This window comes from Rhinolophus hipposideros (genome assembly GCF_964194185.1).
Source record: "Rhinolophus hipposideros genome assembly, chromosome: 8".
NCBI classification, from domain to species: domain Eukaryota; kingdom Metazoa; phylum Chordata; class Mammalia; order Chiroptera; family Rhinolophidae; genus Rhinolophus; species Rhinolophus hipposideros.
This window is the reverse complement of record NC_138054.1, coordinates 77,824,322-77,839,383: the sequence shown is the minus strand read 5'-3', so window position 1 is coordinate 77,839,383 and position 15,062 is coordinate 77,824,322. Positions and strand designations below refer to the sequence as shown.

The 15,062-nt window shown below is 41.7% G+C and overlaps 1 protein-coding gene across 3 annotated transcripts in view; it reads left to right on the top strand.

Moving 5' to 3' along the window:
* The first annotated feature begins 3,345 nt into the window (after positions 1 to 3,345).
* Positions 3,346 to 15,062, top strand: part of CEP85 (centrosomal protein 85) — a 28,186-nt gene continuing 16,469 nt past the window's right edge. The window contains exons 1-3 of one of the 3 annotated variants that reach the window (XM_081057690.1): positions 3,346 to 3,496; positions 7,994 to 8,067; positions 10,694 to 10,846. In XM_081057690.1, the coding sequence (XP_080913816.1) occupies positions 8,013 to 8,067; positions 10,694 to 10,846 (208 nt within the window). In that variant the 5' untranslated portion in view covers positions 3,346 to 3,496; positions 7,994 to 8,012. Of the gene's footprint in view, positions 3,497 to 3,736; positions 3,923 to 7,993; positions 8,068 to 10,693; positions 10,847 to 15,062 lie in introns of those variants that run through there. The other 2 variants (XM_081057688.1, XM_081057689.1) reach the window with 2 other exon arrangements.

The window sequence follows — 15,062 nt, the reverse complement described above, 5'->3', positions numbered from 1 at the left end:
AGCAGGCAACCCTGAGGTGGTCCTGGCCGTCGCTGCAGCTCGGGAGTGGTCAGCCTGGGAGCCGGGGAGCCGGACTCTTAGCAAAGAGGTTGTTCTGGGGGCGGGACTAAGGAGGGACTAGAGGATGGAGGTCCGGGGGACTGGCCTATCCTGCCAGGGGCGGTGCTGAGGGTACGTCTTGTGGAGGTGATTGACTTAAAGGCAGATAGTTTGGAGCCCAAGGTCTTGTGGATTGGTGAACTCACTGGGGCAATCAAGGGTCTCCCACAAAGGCCCGCCCTAGTTGCGGTGGGGAGGAGCTTCGCCGCCCATATGCTTGTGTCTCCCGCAGACCTGCAGTTAGAAGAATCCTCCTGGGAAGAATGGAGATCCCAGCGCGGGAGGGCCCGGAAAGCAGCGCTGGCTGGATGGTGTTCGGGCCCATCCGAATAAACGGTAACTGGATCATCCGGGGGCCTCCCTAGCTCCTCTTCCAGAATCTCCCACTGACCTGCTCTGAGACCATGACCCTTCACTGAGCCCCCTTCCACCTTCATGCCCTCGCACTCCTTCCTAAATCCAAGTCTCCTCCTCAAGCCCATATCCTTCTCGGCTTCCTCTCTGCCCTGAAGAGATCCCCTTTCCTCACCCGGTCCTTTTGTGACTCATTAAACTTCTAGTCTGAGTCGTCTCTCCTTCTCTCCCATTCTCACCTGTCCTGCCACATCAGATCACTCTTCTCCTAGTCTGTTTGTCCCGTGTACCAGCCTGCTTTTTGTAAATCCTGCTTGCTGGTCTGGAACAGTCTTTCTCTTTTTTCTATTCCACGAATCCTCCCAAGCTCCCACCCTCAAGGGAAAGCCTATCTCCTTAGTAAGTCCGTTTTTATTAGAGGCAGAAGGTTCATCACATCCCCCTGAGTCCCAGCTTCAACAAGGGTCAGCTCTTTTACTCACTTATGATGAAATGATGGGACCATGCTGGCCTTGCTGTCAGGATGGCTTCTCAAGCTCAATCTTTCTATGTGGTTTCAGAGTCCAGTGCCTCCAGCAGCAGGAATTTGGCAGGTGTGGTACACAGGGATTGCTGTGATGAAGTGCTGATGGTTGCACCAGGGCCGGGGGAGGTACACAATGAGTTCTGGCATGTGCTCGTCTTGGATACTGTTTCTGTTCCACTCTGTGACTTGGGAGAAGTCAGTTTACCCTCTCGGAGTCTCCGTTTCCTTAGCAGTACATGGCAGAGTTGTCATTGTGGGGTTGTTGGTAGTCTTACGGTCGAGGTAAGAACATCCAAACCTGTAGAGAATTTTTACGAGTTTATTTGAGCCAAAACTGATGACAATTGCTGGAAAGCAAGATCTCAAATGCTTCAGAGAATTCCATTTTTGCAGTTTCTTTTATGCATTTGAAATTAAGGAGCGGATTGCATTACAGGATAGTTAATAAGGTTATGTGCTCTTGAGGGTGATTACTACTTATTTCTAAGGTGTGTTAACCTAGATAAGCAAAAACAGGGCTTGCTGAAGGCCAAGAGAAAGCTTTTACTAAAGTTATATGCCTGGGGCCTAACCATCAGGACCTCCCCACTTAGGTATTTATGATCAGACCATCCTGTGAGGTTACTTAGAACCCCCTTTTCATCCATAATAGTTTGAGTTTTATATCTCATCAAAACCTGAGACTATCCAGAAAAGTTTTAGCGTAGGAGTTGAAATTTCAAGATAGGGCCAGACAGGTGACAATTGAGGGCTTTGAGTAGGGTCCACATTGAACTAGAGAGTGCATTTTATTTCTGTATCTCCACCTGCCTCACTCTCAGTCCAATGGAGGGACTGGCACACAGTCCCAGGAAAGCTTTGTTGAAAGAATTCATGAATGGATTACTAAATAATTCCCCCAAATGGAATATCTAAGCATAAAAAGTTCCCAGTCTCTCAAAGCCACCTAATTCTGTTTTATAATAATTTTTTTCTTTCTTGCAGGATCCTGGATGATGGCTATCTTTCTTCCGATGGTGATAAGCTGGATGCTGGGATAAAGTCCTGCTGATACCTCCCCCAACTCTAGCCTTTGGCCTCTAGTTGCCTGAGGCAAGGGTGGGGTGAAGGAAGATTTAGGGAGGGACAACTACTGTCTAGTGCCTTAAGGTGTGTGGCCTTTGAGCCTCAAGCTGTGCTGCCTCAACCCAACTTCCCATCTTTGGAACTCTTCCAAGGGCAGGATTGAGCTGCTCAATATTGTAGGGTAGGGGTAGAGGGTACGGCCAATAAACAGTATGGAATTCTCCTCCTTTGTCTGACTCCTTTTCTGTGTCATCTGACCACAAAGCTTCAGCGCTTTATGAGGCATGGGGTGTGTATGTACGAAAAGTCACTTTATTCTCCATGGGTCTTAGTTCCCCATGTGTAAAATGAGTTTTACCAGATGATCTCTGCTTCAACATTGGAACTCTATGACTCTTGTTCCAAGGAGAGTTCCTGGGCCTTGACCAACTGGTCCTAAATCTTTCTTCTGCAGAGTGGGCAAGAGGTATTCAATTTCAGAATTAGGATTAAATGTATCCATATCATATCCTAACCATTAACTATTTCTAACCACACCTGGTAAACTCCCCCTTTCTAGTAGAGGGTGAATATAGGCAGCAGTGTTTGTGCTCTCATTTATTCATTCAAAAGCAGGTTGGAATCTACTATGTACCAGCTCCTGTGTTAGACCCTGGGAATTCAACAGTACACAGGACAGCCTTTGACCTTAGTGAGAGGACAGCTGAGTGCAGGAATAGGTTGTGTGGACCAAACTTTATTAGTCAGCAGAGCTGGCACTTTCACAAAATCCCAGGAAGTCCCTGTGCCTCTTTTTGTTGTTTGTTTTGCTTTTGAAATATACTTTATTGATATCTATGATCATTTTAGAAATGAATTTCTTGGGAAATAATTTTAATACAACCAACAAAATAAAAATGTAACAGTCTTAACATTTCATTTGCAAAAACTTTTCTTGTCATTTAATGCTTTAATTTAAAGCATTTAATACTCGCAGTGACCCAAACCACATCCTAACTCGTAGTCACAATCTGACCCCCAACTTCAGGTGGCAGTGCTGCCGGGGGTGGGGCAGGTTGAGTGGGATTCTGGAACGATTTGCCTCGGCCGCCAGCTTCTCGATCTGCACATGCCCAGTAAGCTACCCTCGGCTTGGGTGAACTGGGCTCCGCCCAGAGGCCAGATGCAGCCACGGGCCGAGGAGAAGGCTTGGAGGGGCGGTGGGGTCATGCGCAGAGAGATCCGTCCGCTCGAGGCGCTGAGGGCAGAGTGCAGGGGCGGGACACCGGCGCAGTCCGACTCCTGATTGGTCGCAGACGGGCAAAAAGGGGCGGGGCAGGAGCAACGCGCGACCTGGCGGGTGTGCAACGGCCGTTAGGCTAGCTGAGGGACGAAATCTCCGCCTGCGGCCGACGTGGTGGTCGCAGTTGGTACCCCTGAGTGAGGCATTTCGCCATCCGCTATCAGGTCCACGTAAGTCCTCCACGCCTCGGGGCCCCAGTCGGACTGACAGACTCTGCCCCACCTTGGAGAGCCCCGGAGGAGCCTCAGACACACGCGACCTACCTCTGGGGGGGGACCGCGGGAGAGCGAGAGCGCATGCGCAGAGCGGCTGTGCGGTACCCCCTGGGTCTCACTGTGTGGGCTTCCTAAAATAATGCCCCACACCCGCCCCCTCGTGTTTCAGTCTCCTCCCCGCCTCTGTCGTCGTTCACTCCACAGCAGTTGTACCTACGGAAAGGACAGGCCCTGTGCCAGTCGCCAGGGGGACGGCAGTAACCACGGTCCCTGCCCTCATGGAGCGCACCGTCCCGGGAGAAAGTGGATGTGAAGTGGCGGAGTCCTCGCTTAGCACTCAGTCGTGTAGGGTGCAGAAGTACTGAGAGCACAGAACTGAAGGTTCTGATGGAGTCCGAGAGGGCAGGGGGCCCTGGCCGAGGAAGGGAAGTTAGAGCTGAGGTTTGAAGGATGAGGAGAGAGTTAAGGTTGGGGGCGGCCAAGAGCACTTGTGAAGGGCCTAGCCCGGGGTTCTGAGCCGGGGCGGTTTTGCGCCCTGGGGGACGCTGCACAACGTCCGGAGGCTTTGACGGTCACAGCTCAGGGACTGCGCCTGGCATTCGGTGGGTAGAGGTCCGCGATGCCGCCCAGCACGCTGCGGTGTGCAGGGCGGCGCCCACGACGGAGGCCTAAGGCGACCTAAGTCAGTAGTCCTGAGATGGAGGAGCCCTGCGCCAGGCACGGAGGAGCTGGCGCGTTGGATGAACTGAAAGTTGACTGTGCGAAAGCTGATTTGTTGAGTCGAGGGTATTCAGCACTTCATTCAAATAAGCCGGAAGGATCAGAGTCCTGTTCGTCTCTCACGCCCGTGTGTTTCCACCACCTGGCACGAAGCCAGGCATCTAGTAGGCACTCAGTAAACGTTGGTTGGCGCATTGAATGCTGTGTGCCAGATAGGGGAGCAGCGGTGACACCAGGATCAGTACGATAACCGTGCCTCATTACGTGCCCCTAGGCCTTGTCTATTGTATGATGGTCTGCTGGGGGTGTATGCTTCAGGACTTGGTCTTTGCAAAGGCAGTTTCTTGGCAATGATGTGGCTTGGTTTTTTTTTTTTTTTTTTTTTTTTTTGGTCGTTTTTAAAATTTTTGTTATTACCGTAGTTAAAATGTATGGAACGCTTCATGAATGTGCATGTCATCCTTGCGCAGGGGCCCTGCTAATCTTTTTTGTGTCGTTCCAATTTTAGGGTATGTGTTGCCTAAGCGAGCACTGGCTTCTCTTTCTTTAGACCTGGTTTAATGAATGATCAAGGCCGTGAAAATAGTGTAATGGTGTGAGATTCTTAATGTGTCTGTATCAGCTGTCTGCATCCCTTCAAATCCTCTGTGGTTCTCTCAACAGCTGCCAAGTGTGACGTTCCACACCAAGATTATAATTGTTCAAGGGGAGAAATACTTACAACAGTCAAAATTGAATTCTTGGTTAGCAACTTGGGAAATAGAGCCTGGGCGGTGAGCAAGGGCAAAGTGAAAGTATATGAACTGCCCCTGCTCCTATCTGCTCTGGTGCTTGCAGACCTGGCTGTGATTGAGGCAGAGAAACTTGTGATGCCTTAGTAACATTCTTTATTTGTCTTTGTCACACACAGAAAGAATGTCGATTAGACTTCTATAGCATTAGAGCACAATCCTTACTTTGAAGGCTCTTCCTAGCCATATGATCTTCACTTTTTTAAACCTTTATTATTTCATCCGGAAAATGGTAATAATGGTAACTACCTCATACATTTGATGTGAGTGTTAAACATAAGACATGATACCTATAGAGTGTTTAGCACAGTGCTTGATGGGTAGTGAGTACTGAATGCATGTTAAATTTGTTGAACAAATGAATATTTCTATAGTTTAAAGGGCTTAGAAGAGAACCCATTGATGTTGGGTGCTTTCTTTCTGTCTGCCTCCATTCATTCCTACCTTTCTCTTTTTGTTTTAAAGATTTTATTGGGGAAGGGGAACAGGACTTTATTAGGGAACAGTGTGTCCCAGGGATTTTTTCAAATCAAGTTATCCTTTCAATCTTAGTTATGGAGGGCGCAGCTCAGCTCCAGGTCCAGTTGCCGTTGTTAGTTGCAGGGGGTGCAGCCCACCATCCCTTGCGGGAACTGAGGGATTGAACCGGCAACCTTGTGGTTGAGAGCCCACACTCCAACTAACTGAGCCATCCGGGAGCTCAGCCGCAGCTCAGCTCAAGGTGCCGTGTTCAATCTTAGTTGCAGGGGGCGGAGCCCACTATCCCTTGCAGGAGTCAAGGAATCCAACCGGCAACTTTGTGGTTGAGAGCCCACTGGCCCATGTGGGAATCGAACCGGCAGCCTTCGGAGTTAGGAGCATGGAGCTCCAACCAGCTGAGCCACCAGGCCGGCCCTGGGAGTTCTTAATTGAGATAGAATTCACATATCATAAAATTCAATTTTATGTGTGTACAGTTCATTGGTTTTAGTATATTCACAAGGTTGTACAGTCATTACCACTATCTAATCTCAGAATATTTTAATCACCGTGGAAATGGTTTCTTTTGGGGGAATGGAGAGTGACTGCTAATGGCTATGGTTTCTTTCCAGAAGAGGAACCATATCCATTAGCAGTCATTCTCCGTTCCCCCACTACCCTCTTAGTCCCTGGCAATCGCTAATATACTTACTGTCTCTGTGGATTTGCCAGTTCTGGACATTTCACATAAATGGAGTCATACAATATGTAGCCTTTTGTTTGGCTTCTTGAGCATAATGTTTTTAGTGTTCATCCGTGTTGTAGCATGTATCAGTACTTCATTCCTTTTTATAGCCACACTTAATTATCCATTCATCAGTTGATGGACATTTGAGTTCTTTCTACTTTTTGGCTAGTATAAATAATGCTGCTATGAGTATACGTATACAAGATGTTATGTGGACCTATGTTTTTATTTCTCTTGAATATATACCTTGGAGTGGAACTGGTGAATCATATGTTTCAGCAGGTAACTCTCTGTTTAACTGAGAGTTCTTTTGTCATCCTCTTTTTCAATTTATCTGAATTTGGAAAGGTATCAGAATTTAGTGGGCTTATCATTTTGTTCTACTTGAAAGACAGGGATGAAGAAAAAGATTTTTAATATTGACTGTTTGATATTACTAGTAGGTAATCCAATCTTTTTGTGTCACCATTACCACACTGAATGATACTGGCCATAAATTGAAGGTTTATGACTGAAAAAAGCTCCTTTTACCAAGTATACGAAGACCTGAGATTTCTGTTGTAAATGCAGTGAATTAGTGTGGGTTTGGGTTGTTGTTACTAAGATAAAACTATAGATGTCAGTAAAGTACATTAGAGGAATAGTACCATATAGCCCTTTTTTTCCCCTCCAAAGTTTGAGTTTCACCTCTAAGAATTGTTCTGTCGGTAGAGTTGGTCCTGGATCTTAGGAATTCAGAGTTTCTAAATTTATACTTTATCCTCCAGGGACCATATTGTGCCACCTTTATTGACATAAACTGCCAAATATAATAAAAACATTAATAAAGCACTTAATACATGTCAGGCACTGTTGTAAGTTAATTCTAAATGATTTAACATGAATTACTTCCTGTCTTTAGCTCAGTTTTATGTGAAGGAACTAAGGCACAGATATTAAGAAATTTGCCCAAGATTATACAGTGAATAAATTCCTAAGTCAAGTTTTACTCCCAAGCTGTCTGATCAAGAGTCCATACTCTGAACCACTTCTCTGTACTGCCTCTCAAGTACTCTACAAATATGATATTATTATTTGCTATTACTAGTTAGTTAATTAAAGCTTTTGTTTACATAAATAGTCATCAGACTTCTGCTGAATTCTCAGAACTTACCGTTAGATTCAATATAAATGTTTTACGGAGAAGAAATGGGAAGAAAACCTCATGTTCTCAGTTGGAGGAATGGGGTTCTGCTACTGACTGAGAATTCTGTCCATCTTTGTGCATCATGACATCATATCACTGGAGGAATCGGAACTCATTTTATGTTAATCATAATTAAAGCTATAATAGTTAATTGTTGGTTTGGTTACTTAGATCTTTCTCTACCCCACCCCTCCCATCCTGTCCCATGGCTAGAAGATCCATGGCAAAGTTTATTAATTAGAAGTAATGTTATTTTTATTCTTTGCAACAATTGGAGGGGTTCTATGACCATATAGGCTCAGTATTGGGAATCTCTGATTGGTTCTAGAAATCAGAGATTGGAATCTCTGATTTCTCCTTGCTTTAGGAAGAGAAGTAGAGGTGGAGTATTGGGAATTTGTTTGCCTTAAAAAATATCCTTAGGAGTAAAACATATGGAGGTATACTTGAATACTCTGTGGTTTTGACAGTTTCAGTTGAATGGGAATGAGTTACAGGGAATTAAAAGATAGTGGAAAGATCTGACTGGTTATTCCTTCATTCTTCAGTTGGCTGGAATAACTGTTGATGGCCATGCAGGAAAAATATCCAAGTGAGAGGATCTCTCATACCACTTCACCAGGTGAGTAGTCAGTTTTCTGGGTTAAAATCTGATCTTTGCTCTGTTATTTCATAACAGAAATTTCCTTTAAAGGACATACTGAGCAAACAAGTATTCACTGAAATGCTGGTATTAAAGGAACAAAAATAACATGGGGCTATATTGAATAGAAAAACAGGTCTCTCTGAGAGAACCTCTGTTTATCTCTGGTCCTATATGGCTTCCAACAAGACCATGTGATTGAAAGGGGAGGACACATAAAGGATTGGAACAGAATGACTTTGGAAAATAGTCCTATTTGAAATCAGAAAAACACAGCATAAATTACTGTGTTCTATGTTGGCTTTGTAGTCGTGTGGGTGGGTCCGTCATCTGCTAGCCCACAAAGATTGGAATTCTTCTTGAATGTCAACAGTCTCAGTTGTGTTGTCACTAGACTCAGGAATTCATCTTTAGAATGGATTGACAAGATTTTGAAAGCTCAGTAGATATACGAAGTAGATATATTAAATATACATATATAGTAAATAAATATATACACGCACTCAGTAGACAAATAGATATGGTATATACAAATAGGAAGTAGCGTTATAAAAATAACTTTTTGAATTCTGGTATTTATGAAGAAAAGGATATATTTTATTCGACTAAGGGTATGTTTTATTTAACTTTAGAATCCCACAGTGCCTTAAAACACTGTTATATTCTCCTAGGCACACTGCCTTGCATATAGTAGGCACTTTGAAAAGCATTTGTTAAATCAATTTAAGATTCATACAGCAAATATTTATAGAACATCTGTTATGTGCCACACACTGTCTTAGGGCTGGATTATACAATTTCTCATGGCAATTATGTGTACGATGCAAGTTTTTGGAATGTAGCAATTCCTAACAGTTCAACTGCTTTTCTGATAGTCTCTCACTTGATTAATAATGGTTTAATATTTGATAAGGATGCTGCTGGTAGGACATGTGACAAAACAAAAATACTTCAGCTTTCAGCTTGAATTTTAAAATAAGCATAAGCTTTTATAACTACAGCAAAACATACTTTTATTTTAGCAAATGTCTCTTTAGAATTGATGTATGGACTGGATACATGGAAAAAGTGGTAGAGGTGAAGAATGGAAGATTAGTAGTATTAATAATAATGGATTGGTTTCCAGTAGGAGGCCAGGAACATGGTAATAGAGGCCCTTAATCAATTTTCACTGTTTCAAAAGGTCTGGCAAATTGTGCACTGACTAGAGAGATAATACCATATAGACTCACTAAGAGGTCAAATTTCTTTGCTTCTGGCTACAGTTACACTAACAGTATAGTAACACTGGCTAATCTTATGCTGATCATAAGCTCTGGTTATTGGCTATGTCTGTTGTTAAAGGTTATTACAGATTATTGCTTGTATATAGATTCTTTCAAATCAGGCAGTCCACTGTGACCCAGAGAATAAAAGGAGTCATTGGGGAAAATTAGGTTTTCTTCAGTAGAAAGCAGAAGTAAAGGTAGCAAAAAAGAAGCAAAAGTAGGAGGAGTTAGGTTAAAAATACAGGAAAATACCAAATTTGGAAGATGGGAATAAGATGATTTGTGTTCAGATATCATTTGCTTCCTACTAGATGAAAGAGTCTGTAGAACTATATTTTTTTATTTTAACTTAAACAATGATATTTTAAATGAATAAGTAGCTGCCATTACCTTTTTGTTTGTTTGTTTACATTGGCTCATCAGATACAATTTAGAAAAATTATAGTGTTTTTTTATAAAATAATTTGAATTTACTTTGCTAATATGTTAGTAAATCAGTATTTATTGAATACTTCCTACCTACCAGCCCTTAACATAATGAAGTCAAATAAATTTCATCAGAGTCTTGTATCTTACCTACTAAGAAATTTTAGTGTTTGTTTGTTTGTTTCTTTTTTGTGTGCATTGCCCTCAAAAGCTCTTCGGGTTGACTTCACTTTGATCTGAATTCACCCTGCCCATGAGGGTACCGTAGTTCAATCAAGCAGTGGTTTTCAACGGGACTGGACTGCCTTTACCCTAGGGAGCATTTGGAAAAATACGGAGCATTTTCAGGTTTCACAGTCATGGTGGGATGGAGTAAGGGCTGCTACTGGCATTTATGGATGGGGACCAGGGAAGCAAAACCACCTTGAAATGTATAGACTACACATTGAAGAATTGTCTTGTCCAGAATGCTAACAACACCTGCTGAGAAACCTTGTAAGAGGAAAGAAGGTGGGTATTGGAATCAGAACAACCTGGGTTCAAATCTCAGCTTTATCCTCTGTAAAATAGGGATGATAATACTTTTCAGTAAGTAGGTAGATGAGATCATGTATGTAAAGTGCTGTGGCCTCTAGGTTTCAAAAAATGGTAGTAGCCATTAAATATTACTGTTTTCCATCCCAGTTCTCCTGGATTCTTAGTAGGTCTTATTTCTGTCTTTGAACATTCTCACCTCTCATGCTATTTCCATTTTAAATTAACAAACTCAGAGTTGCTGAAATAGGCTCAGGAGAGAGAAAGGGTTGGGGTGCTGCTATTCCTTCATAGGTTTAAGCGATTTTTAAAAAAACAGTTTTGTGGGGTTACATTAGCTGGTTCACACTAAAGGTGAGGAATGCCACTTGTTTCAGGTTCCAGTGTGATTCAGAAGGGCAGTTCCCTGGGGACTGAATGGCAGACCCCGGTAATCTCGGAGGCCTTTCGGAGCCGCTTCAGCCGCTGTTCAAGTGTAACTGACAGTGCGGACACAGCCATAGGCACGTCGTGCTCAGACATTGCAGAGGGTAAGTTTGGGTTAATGATTGGATTGCCAATATGTGTTGTCTTTCAGATTGTGTTCCATGTGTATTGTCATTTCCAGAATATTCCTAAGTCAGTCCATTCAGGAAGGAGTCTGCTTGGTTCTTCCTACCCCATGCTTCTCATAGCTGTCCCTTCCTCTCAGTTTCTACTGTTTGTGTCCTATCTCAAACAACTTTCTAATAGATTTCTTGGCCTCAAATCGTTCCCTCTACTGCCAGATTAATCTTTCTAAAAGCCTAATTTCACGGTTTCCCTTTCCTGCAAATCCTCAATTGTTTCCATTATTTGGAGGATAAAATTTAGAGGCCCTGTTCCACCTATTCAAACATATTTCTTACTTTTGTGTCTTACTGTGCTATGAAAGTGGAGAACTTTTTGACACTTGAGCTCTTTCCTTCTTTATTCTGGGCTTATTTGTACTGTTCTCCTCTTGCCCCTCCCAGCTATGTTCTAATTTTTCAGGATCTAGTGAAGTGTTTAATAGGACTTTTCCCATCCATTCTACCATTGCTGATCTTCCTCTCTACAATCTTACATCTTTATTGTTCCTGCCACTTGTTTTTGCACTTAAATTAAGTAATAACTGCCAGGTAGTACTTTACAAGAGTATTTTGTTTTTCATTTAGATGGTGAGTTCTTAGAGGGCAGAGGACCTAATGATAATAATTAATTACTATTTATTAAATACCTTGTGATGGATACTGTACTGAATTTTAAAAACATTTTTCATTAATGCCTTTAAGAACTCTAGGCAATATTTTATTATTTTCATTTTACAGATGAGAACACTGAATTTCAAAGTGATTAAATTAGTTGATTAAAGTCACAAAACTAGTCACTTTGGTATTTTATCAGATATGACACCTACTAGATAGCTATAAACAAAAACATAATAACAAGTGTTGGTGAGAACATAGAAAAAGTGGGACCTTTATACATTGCTGGTGGGAATGTAAAATGTTACAGCTGCTTTGGAAAGCAATTTGGCAGTTCCTCAAAAGGTTAAACATGGAGTTACCTTGTGACTCAACAATTCTACTCCTACGTTTTGACCCAAGAGAAAGGAAACCATACATCCACACAAAAACTTGTATATGAATGTTCATAACAGCATTATTCATAGTAGCCAAAAAATGGAAACAACCTAGATGTCTATTAACTGACCAGTGGATGAATGAAATGTAGTATATCCATACAATAAAACTCTATTCAGCAGTAAAAATAAATGAAGTACTGATGCATGTAGCAAAATGGATGCGCTTTGAAAACATTTATGCTTAGTAAAAAAAGCCAGACACAAAAGATCATATATTGTATGATTCCATTTTTATGAAATGTCCGAAGAGGCAAGTCTATATAGACAGTAGATTAGCGATTGCTTAAAGGGAAATGAAGCGTGACTGTTTAAGAGTTTTCTTTTTGGGGTGACGAAAATGTTCTAAAATTGATTGTAGTGATGATTCCACAACTCCGATGATGTACTAAAAATCATTGAATCGTACACTTCAAGTAGGTGAATTGTATACTCTGAATTATATCTCAGTAAAGCTGTTTATTTAGAAAAAGAATATAAATGTTTGGATAAAATGAAAGAGGAATGAAAACGAAAAAACAAACACATCTACTGCTAGTACTGACTCCTAGATACCTGTCATATCATTTTAATCGTTTGACAGCTGTGTGGGCACAGTGCTCAGTAAATATGAGTAGAGTTGAATCATACATTTTCAGGTAGGCAGGACTTTAAAAATCACTTACTCCAGTTCCTTTTGGTTTGAATAACAAAAATTCCTCAAGGGGTGTCCCATTAGGGAGACCACCTCAGGGATGATGTAGATGCCTGATCACTGCACAGTACACCTGAAGCTGAACAATAATGAATGCCAACTATAATTTTATATCTATATGTATATATATGTATGTATATGCTTACAAGAAGCGGAGTACAGCATTAGGAATAGAGACAGTGGAAATGTAATGGCTCTGTGCGATGTCAGAGGGATAGTGGATGGGGGGAGAGGGGTCCACACAGTGTGAGGGATATAAATGATAAACATCTAAGTATTACTTTGTCTTGTGCACCTGAAACTAATAAAAAGAAATTCCTAAATTAAAAAAAAAAAAGGGGTTAAGTAATTACCTTGCCTAATGTCACACAACTAGTTATCAGATTTGGGTCTCCCAACTGTAGTAGTGTTTCCATCACTTGTGTAATCAAGTGTTTGTTACCGTATTTTAGTTATGACTTGTTAAAGTTTTGTTTACATGTGCAATCATGGATCCTTTTTCATTTTGACTATAGGACAGGTTTTTCAGAATCAGACAATGGTCTAGATTTTCCCCCCAATTGAATTGACTAGCTGTATTTAATTCAGCCAAATTGCTAACTTCGATTGTATGTGTGAGTGTGTGCTTTTTATTCCTTTGGGGAACGTTACATTACATATATATATATATATATATATATATATATATATATATATATATATATATATTTGTAGTGCACTCTTTTTAAATTTTAGTAGCCTTGATGTAGTGGCCAAAGCCATTGTTCTAGAAGCTTTTTTTTAAAGGATCCAAGATGTCTTTTTTGCCATGTTTGTTCTATACCACGGTCTTTATCTTGCCCTTCAGTCTTGCTCTTTTTGTTCATGAATTACCGTGGTTTATTTGGAGCTCAGCTGACAAGGACCCTTATGACTGGTATAAAATATAGTTCTTTGTTGCTTCTGTAAATTGATCAGGCTTGCTTTTGATTCCACTCTCCACTAAGGATTTTACCTGGAAGATTCTCAAGGGACAGGGTAACGGTGGCTACTGGAGAGCTCAGGAGGCTTTCAGCTCTTTGCTAAAGACTGAAGTAGTTCTGATTTAGTTCAGACTACCATACATCATAAACCAGTAAGGGACATAGACACAGTGGTCAAGATTTAGCAATAACTAACTTTATCCCTTACCAAGAAGGGAAGATTGCTAAAAATAATGTGTTGTGGGGGTTTTTTTGTTTTTGTTTTTTGAGGGGGGTGAGGAGAGAGGATGCAGTACAGGAGAGGAGGGATTTAGAGAGAGATCAGGCAGTTAAGTTCGCGAACTCATCCTGGAGGAAGTGCTCCATGCCCCATTGCTGAATATCACTACGGTCACCTTCGAAGTGCTCCCTTTGGGAAGCTGTGCACCAACGCCAGCCTCTAGTCCACCCTTCAAAGCAATTTGGGAACTCTTTTTCTGGAATGGCCATCAGAGCTGTCGTCGTATTACCCTTGATGTCCTGAATGTCATCAAAATGCCTTCCTTTCAATATTTCCTTTATCTTCGGGTAAAGAAAGAAGTCACTGGGGGCCAGATCGGGTGAGTAGGGAGTGTATTCCAATACAGTTATTTGTTTACTGGCTAAAAACTCCCTCACAGACAGTGCTGTGTGAGCTGGTGCATTGTTGTGATGCAAGAGCCATGAATTTTTGGCAAAAAGTTCAAGTCATCTAACTTTTTCACGCAGCCTTTTCAGCACTTCCAAATAGTACACTTGGTTAACTGTTTGTCCAATTGGTACAAATTCATAATGAACAATCCCTCTGATATCAAAAAAGGTTAGCCACATCATTGCAACAAGTTCACGAACTCTATTGTCCTTAAAGTATATCTTTAAAGTGGCAAAAACCCAGTGATTTTGGGAACTGTAGACTTCTGTAAATAAAAAACCCTTATCGTATACACGACATTTTGACAGCCTTTGAAAATGGTGCAAGATAGTGACCCCTTTGAAAATAAGTGTTGCTATTTTGATTCAAAATGTTCTAAAATGCAAACCAGACTTAAGGTGTAACTTGACGTTTTATAGCAGTTTGTCAGAATCAGGTAGTTTTCTTAATATAAATAAACCTAAAAGACAAATGTTAACAAAGACCTCTCTTTATTCTATCATCCATAGATGGACCACCCTCACTAGAAAATTAGAAAAACGATATTTTCCTGGGTCAGTTGGTACCTTTCTTCTTGGCTTTGGTTTTTGCATATGTACTACTTTGGGGGTTATGAGCTCAAAATTGCATTTGGTGATTCTTGAGAGAGAGAGTTGCTATGGATGGAGCTGGAAGGAGGTGATACTAAGTTCAGTGTAGTCGCAGCCTTTCATATGCCACAATCTCACCGTCTCCTGGTCCATATTTATGCTTTGGGAGCAGGGACTGTTGGTGAGAG